The 7,899-nt window shown below is 36.0% G+C and overlaps 1 protein-coding gene across 1 annotated transcript in view; it reads right to left on the reverse strand.

The window, feature by feature from the left end:
* Positions 1 to 1,513: 1,513 nt before the first annotated feature.
* Positions 1,514 to 7,899, reverse strand: part of plekhm3 (pleckstrin homology domain containing, family M, member 3) — a 45,858-nt gene continuing 39,472 nt past the window's right edge. The window contains exons 7-8 of the mRNA XM_016545359.1: positions 7,498 to 7,655; positions 1,514 to 4,179 (exon numbers count right to left, since the gene is read on the reverse strand). Coding sequence (XP_016400845.1) covers positions 4,008 to 4,179; positions 7,498 to 7,655 — 330 coding nt within the window. The 3' untranslated portion in view covers positions 1,514 to 4,007. The remainder of the gene's footprint in view (positions 4,180 to 7,497; positions 7,656 to 7,899) is intronic.

Consider the following 7,899-nt stretch of genomic DNA (forward strand, 5'->3'; position numbering starts at 1 on the left):
AAAAAAAAAAGCAGGGGAGGAGGAAAAAACATGAGGGAAGTGTTGAAAAAGTAAACCAGGGAGGAAGCGTCTGGGGTGGCCAGCCATTAGCTTAAGTGAGACATCACTCAGACAAGAATTGGGAAAGGTTTGCGAAAAAATATTAAACAAGTCTGGTCCTTTTTTCATTCACATTAAAGGTGTATGGTACATAGACTTTAGACATAAAATATGCGACCAAAAAATAAATAAAAAATAAATGTAAAAAAATCACACCGGTGTCCACTGAGACCATACATATGGATGGATGTATATGTGAAATATTTGGCTTGAAAAAAAAAAAGGTGAATATTGAAAAATCTAATTAATTAAAAAAAAGTTTTAATTATTTATTTAAAATAGGAATAAAACGTGGGAAGTGTCCAAATACAGTTCATCTTCATTTTCAACAGAATATTGTTTGTTTGTTTGTTTTTAATGTCATGCCAGCTTCTGTGGCTCTTTTCATGGCGAGAAAATGTATGGCTAAATTATATAAATATATTTTGGCTAAAAACATTTTTCAAGAGAATAAATAAAAGAAATAAAAGAAAGATATAGCAGGGCTCAACAATGAGGATATATTGATTTTTAATCGCAAAATTATCATTTTTATTTTATCAATGTATTTTTATTTTTGCTAGTTATATTTGTCATTAAATGTTAAATTTTTTCTTTACATTCTTTTCTTCAAAGAAAATCAACACACAAAAACTGTTTCGTTTACGACACATTCTTACTGATGCTTTAAGACTATCACAAGTCATTTTTGCAATTTGAACAAATCCCATTTATGTTATCCAACTATATAACATTGCAAAATGTAGAAAAATTTCACCAAAAAAAAAAAAAAAAATGACAAAGATGTATAACATCTCAAAAAAACAAATGTTTTCAAGGCATAAAAAAATCAAAGTTTAAGTTCAATGAATGTGACATGTTCAGTGTTTTTCAGTCAACTGGCCCGAAACTCACTCACACTGGCCCTGGGCAAGCGGACCATCCTTACTGTTGAGCCCTGGATAGCTTGGACAAATATTTAAAATGCCTTGAAGATGAAGAAAATACCTCCATGGTAACTGTTCTCAATAGAATCATATCACATCACTAGACTGAATTTCAAACGTTTATACACCGGTACCACTGTGCAAAAAATTAGAAGCCTCATGCTGTGGTCTCTAACAGGTCCAGTGGTTATTGGTAAAACTCCAGACAGAACCAGATACAAGCATGTGGCTTTTAATTTGGGATTAGCTCATGAGTCAGTGCCTGGACCCTCTCCGGCGCACCAGGACCTAAAAGAGCACACCACAACCACAGCCACGGCCATGATGCATTTGTTCCACTGCTGCCACCTTGGATTCTGACCAAGAAAATAATCTGCGAAGAATTGAAATTACTTTGCAAAATCCTAAAATCAATTCAGATGACGACATTAGTGTTGAAGCATAAAAAGAGCCGACTGTGTTAAGCAATTTACTTTATTGGCAACAGTGGTAAAAAAAAGAAAAGAAAAAAAGAACTGGAAGGAACCCGCACCAGTACTGAAACACAAATATTTGTAGTTGCATAAGAGGTTGTCTGTAATGAAGAGTTTGCAGAATACAAGAAAGCACAGGGAAAATCCAGAAACTGATACAGAAATTACAGTGAAGAATATAAATACAATAAATACTTCTGAAACAAAACCGATATGTAAATATACAACTGAGAACAAAGTGACGGCAGAAAAAAGAACCTTCCATTACACCTTCAACAAATATGAAATAAAAGACCGATCTGGTGTACTGAAAGAACAAAATTCCCTTTTTGCTTGTCCCTCCATGACCATTTTTCAGTGTGCTAAGAATCCCTGATTTTAAAGAACAGTGCGAATAATGCAACGTAACAATACATCAAACTTTCAAAGCAAAGCGATTGCAAACGCACCACTATATTTTATAGTATCATGTAAGACATGGTGCATTTAGCTCACTTCAAGCTTAAAATAGTAAAATGACGAGTTCTCTTATGGGAAAACAAGAGATCGTCAGATTGCGGGGAGATTCCTTTTTTTTAGTAAGGTATAAGTAAAGGTCTTCGCCTTCAGAAAACGAAAACACTGAGTGATTATATTACGATATATTATATAGCCTGATATTCTGATTAGTTTAATAAATACTGAAACATCTTTTGAGTGACTATAGCTTGCTAATCGAAGAACATCAACAGGCCGATGCATTGGTTTTTCATTTAAGGCAGGCAAAAAGACAGATTCAATAAATACAACAAAATATTCTGAACAGCTAACATGATCATCCATTTATCCATCCATCTACATTGTCCTATCACACACCAACCATACGTAAACTAAGACTGAATCTCATTTAGAAGTAAACTTCTTGGTGCAAAACATAAGCTCAATGGAATTAACACAATTTCTCATAAAACGAAATGTAACATGGTAGCAAATATGCAAGTTGACCTAGTCCCATTTCAAAGAGTTCAATAAGTGACACTGTCGGCCAGTGAACTAAACTAAATCTCAAAACAACTAGAATGTTTCAAGTCCAGTATAACAACTAACTGTTTTTTTGAATTTGCAAGTGTCTTATATCAGTAATGTTGAATGTGATTTATATCTGAAGCTTCTGTTTGCTGGTGAGGTGTCCAGGAAGAGACGTGCTTATAGAAGGGAAAAACAAAACAAAACTGAAGAACAAAAGAAAACAGGGAAATCAGATATAATAGTGATATTATGGATTCAAGTGAACATCCTAAAATGTCAGTCAGCTTGCTACGTTTACAACAGGGGTTTTCTAGTAAAAAAAACAAAACATTTTTTTTGTATTTCTTATTGTGCACTTTGCACATATTGTCCAACTGGAGAAAGACAGGTCTGGCCAAAGAATGGGAAGTCAAATAAGGCAGCAAAAGAAGTGACTTTATTGCCAATACTGATTTCAAGTAGCAAGAAAACTTCGCATGAACGCAGAGAGGCATCGAGGATCCAAAGCAGAGGTTAGATGGACATGAATTATGAGCTTGTCCACATTTCTTGTTAAAAAGACGAATGAATGCTAAACAAAGCCCTGGAACTCTAGACTGTAATTTCGGGGTTTGGTGGCCCAGGGTAGTTTTGTAATCACAGACCAGGCGGTTAGCAAGAACAACGTGGTTCAGCTGCTTATAGGCAGTGCCATTGAGTGTTGATAAACAGTCAAACTTTTTAAACTCCAGCTGGACGGGACGAGGCACCAATCCTTCTTCACAGTACAACGCAAACCAAAGCTGAATGCGTTGAGATAAAAACGGATATGGCAACATGCTCTGACTGAAAGTGCAATGATCTTGTAATAATAATAAAAAAACAGAAACTTAGGGACAAATCATAAATGTAAAGTGCAAAAATGCAAACATGTGAAACAGAAAAAAAAAATCTATTTTTGTTCTAAGGATGTTTATCTTCATCTTCAGCCTTCATGCGCTCCAGATCAAGGGTCTTCGGCATAGTAGGTTAACTACAGCGTGGAGGGAAACCTAACAGAGGGGCCAGATACTCCCATCTTGCAGCGCTCATTTTCACCAAACCATTAATGGATTAGAAGCTCTATTTGTGTCCAGAAATTGGTTTGAATCATCGCTCTTGGATTGTGAGTCTGCCAGAAAGGGCATTATTTTACATCTGTCAGTGGGAGTGTGTTTATGTGCAAGTGTGTGAGCGTACTTTGCCTGTATTTGTCAGTTGGCCCTGGCTGTCATTTGGTAGATGAAAGGGAAGGGTAAATTGGTATCATTATGAAGCCTCTGCTCTTCGGGAGCTGAATTATTGTCCCTGTGCCCATCTCTCTCAGGTGAGGGAGAACATAAAAAAAACAAAAACGCCTCTGTTCCTCGGTTTTCACGGAGCACTTGTACCGAGGGCGCACGGAATCTTGTCCTTAGTGGATACAGCAGCACTTGGACTTCATTAGTGCAGTGTGCTCGGGCACCGCTCTCCGTAAAGCGTCTCAGGTGTCCAGCTCAAAGCAGTCCAGCACCTCGTCATCAGGGCTGTGGTGAGGGCCGTGTCTCTTCCAGAATGACGCCGGCTTCTTGTGCAGTTCTCTGCGCACGCATCGCGGGCACGGCTGGGCTCGCATCCGACACTCGGCATGGAAGACGGCACCGCAGCCCTCGCACCTGCATTTAAAACATACAAGAGCATTGATGGTCGATCCAAACATTGATTGACACTCATAACAGTGCTGTGGAAAAGCCTCTGAATTTCCCCATCTGGTGGATTAAGCTAGTTCATTGTAATCGGTGGTTCATAAAAAAATGTCCTTACTAAATAAAAAGTTTAAAATGTATAAGTGGATACATTTTCTTAATGTACAAACATATAATTTTATGGTCTTTTTTCCACGAAGGATCATGCAGTCATAAGTTTTGGCAGATCAAATGACAGTCAAATTACAAATATGCAACAAATATATATGTATACATTTCATCAATGTTGAAAACAATTGCTGCTTAATATTTTGTTGAAACCAATTTAATCATTCCTTGATAAAAAATAATTTCTCAAAAGAAAAAAAATGTATATATATTGGTTTAAAAAAAAAAAGTATTAAGCAGCAATTGTTCAACATTGATAATAATAATAAAAAATGTTTCTTGAGCACCAAATTAGCATAATAGAGTGATTTCTGAGAATCATTTGACACTAAAGACTGAGGTAATGGCTGCTGAAAATTCAGCTTTGCTATCACAGGAATAAATAACTCTTTAAAATATATTCAAATTTTAAATTGTATTATTATTTAACAATGTTACTGTTTTAACTGTATTTTGATCAAATAAATGCAGTAAGTTTGTTTAGCCTGTATTACACACACACATCCATCCATCCATCTATCTCTATATATGTGTGTGTGTGTGTATAATACAGGCTAAAAAAGTTCCCAGTCTATTTAAAGCTCCTTCTTTACTAGAACAATTAGGAGCTCCAGGGCTCCTCAGTCCTCTAAAGAGCAACAATTTCTTTCTGTGCACCATCATGGGCGGTAGTAGCCCAGTGGTTAAGGTTTTTGGCCTGCCAAGCCAAGACTAAAACCCGAGATCACTGTTGGCCAAGAGGTTGTGCCATACTAACCAGAAGTACTACTGGTGGTCTATTCCTGAAAATGGTCTACACTTTGCACTAAAGCATTAAACGGGCCTTGTTTTTAATAAACATTTTAAAAACTCTTAATTTGATTTCCTCTAAAGAGAACTATGAGTTAAACAGACTACTAGATCTGAAAATGTCTTACAATTTGAAGCACGCCCAACATGAATAAAACCTAAAGCACGCTAACAAGATAATACTAGCTGACAGGATGTCTATTTTAAATCGGTCTCTATAAATAATTCTTTCCAATAGTAAGTATCCAAAGTCATAATGGCTATGGTGTACTTGCTCCTCAGAGAGGTGTGGTGGTGGTTTGTGGAATTTATGGATTTACGGTGGGGTGTGGAGACACCTTCTGCTCTTATGACCACACGCTTTTGCCCTATTGAGCATGTACTGTTACAGATACAACATGAAGTGCATACAAACACACCCAGAAAATTCTGGATAAACTAAACAGTGAAGCAGTTAGTGCAACACCTGGATCCAGCTGTACTAACAGACACACTCAAACTGCCTCGACAGACCTGAATGGATCTATCAGTGAATAAATAACTACTAACAGTAATGCAGCAATTCGATTTATATAATTACATGTAATTAATCTGTTTGTGCATTCAGTCCTTTGCTACATTGTGCTCAAAATAATACACATTAAAAAAAAATTATCAGTAAGATTTTTAATGTTTTTTAATGGAGGCTCTTATGCTCATCAAGGCTGTATTTATTTGATCAAAAATACAGAAAAAAACTATAATATTGTGAAATATTATTGCAATTTCTAATATTGGTTTCCTAATTTAATATAATTTTCAGCATCATTACTCCAGTCTTCAGTGTCACATGATCCTTCAGAAAGCATTCTAATATGCTGATTTATTATCAGTGTTGAAACTATTGTGCTGCTTAATATTTTTTGGGAACCTGTGATACCTTTTTCAGTATTCTCTGATGAATAAAAAGTTAAAAAGATCAGCATTTATTCAAAATAGAAATCTTACAGACAACAATATAAGTTTTTACTATCACTTTTTATCCATTTAACACATCCTTGCTGAATAAAAGTAAAAAGAAAAAATTACTGACCCCAAAACTTTTGAATAGTAATGTATATTGTAAAACAAAGTTTCTATTTTGAATAAACACTGTTCTTTTTAACTTACTATTCATCAAAGAATCCTGAAAAAAAAGTATTACAGGTTCCAAAAAATATGAAGCAGCACAACTGTTTCCAACATTGATAATAAATCAGCATATTAAAATGATTTCTGAAGGATCATGTGACACTGAAGACTGGAGTAATGATGCTGAAAATTCAGCGTTGCTTCACAAAAATAAATTATATTTTTATGTATATTAAAATAGAAAACTTATTTTAAATTGCAACAATATTTTTACAAAATAATTTTTTTTTCTGTATTTTTGATCAAATAAATGCAGCCTTGATGAGCATACGAAACTTCTTTAAAACCATCTGACTGATCTCAAACTTTTGAATGGCAGTGCGTATATAAAAATTTATACGGCAGTGTGTGTGTGTGTGTGTGTGTGTGTGTGTGTGTGTGTGTATATATATATATACACAAATACATATACAAATTGTTTTAAACGGTCTTTGTCCATGATGTACAAATATGGCAAGGGTCTTTTTCAGACCAGAAAATCACACAGAACAGAATAAAATATGAAACATTTTAATATGAAATCAAGTAACTTTAACTGTAGCAGCCCTAACCAATCATTATTGAGGCTTTATCAGTGTTGCCGTGTGAGTAGCTATGTTTAAACAGCAGCATCTGTTCTGGGAACTGCACTCCACTTCGCTTGAGAGTCCAAGAGATTCTAGTCACACTGATGGTATGAAGACCAGAGAGTGGTTTATCAGCTGCAGGCCATAAGCGGACAACACACAGCGTGCTGAAAAAAGCCGAGATGCTCGAGGGATTAACTGTCCCCTTACACAGGATGGCCTATCACTGCGCCATTACACCCCAATCCACCGCCCGCTGGGTGTGACTAACACGAGACAGGGGCTGGACAATCATCAGCAATGAGCTGCGGACCATTTGACAGACAACTGCCACTTACAGTGTACAGAGCTGTAGGATTACAATACCATCATCATCATCATCAGTGATGAAGAAAATCTTTGATGTCCACCTGTGATTTCTTGTCCTTAAGAGAAACTGACTTCATGCATCCACTAAAAATCATTTTGAGACTAATTAGTAAAAAAAAAAGTTAATTTGTAAAGGTACTCTGGGCATTGTATGTAGCATCTCCGCTTTCATAGACCTTCAAGATCATGAGACGTTTAGAGGTGAAACAGTGGCTACAGGTCTCACCTTTTGGTGGCATTCTCCTGGAAGGGATAGATGACCTGGCCAGTGTGGCAAAGCTCACAGATGAAGCCCTTCTCCCGGCACAGACTACAGCTATAGACGTGAGAGCTGGCAAACTTGATCACCTTAGAGAGGAAGGGAGCAAGCTTTCCATCTATGACCTGCAAGAAAGAGAAATATATTACAAAAGTGGAATGCAGAGGCGGGTGATATGTCTAAAATATGAGTCACTGTATTTCACGTTAACTATATATCACAATATAGTTAGTTTTGCTGGAAATAAGATTGTTATGATGCCAGCATTTTAGATACCATTGAAATGTCACAATATTGATTTCAGAGCAAACACTAGCCTAACTAATGTAAAAATTCATTCATATATATACTGTATATATATATATATAT

This window comes from Sinocyclocheilus rhinocerous, unplaced genomic scaffold (genome assembly GCF_001515625.1).
Source record: "Sinocyclocheilus rhinocerous isolate Xijiao unplaced genomic scaffold, SAMN03320098_v1.1 scaffold1842, whole genome shotgun sequence".
Lineage (NCBI taxonomy): Eukaryota > Metazoa > Chordata > Actinopteri > Cypriniformes > Cyprinidae > Sinocyclocheilus > Sinocyclocheilus rhinocerous.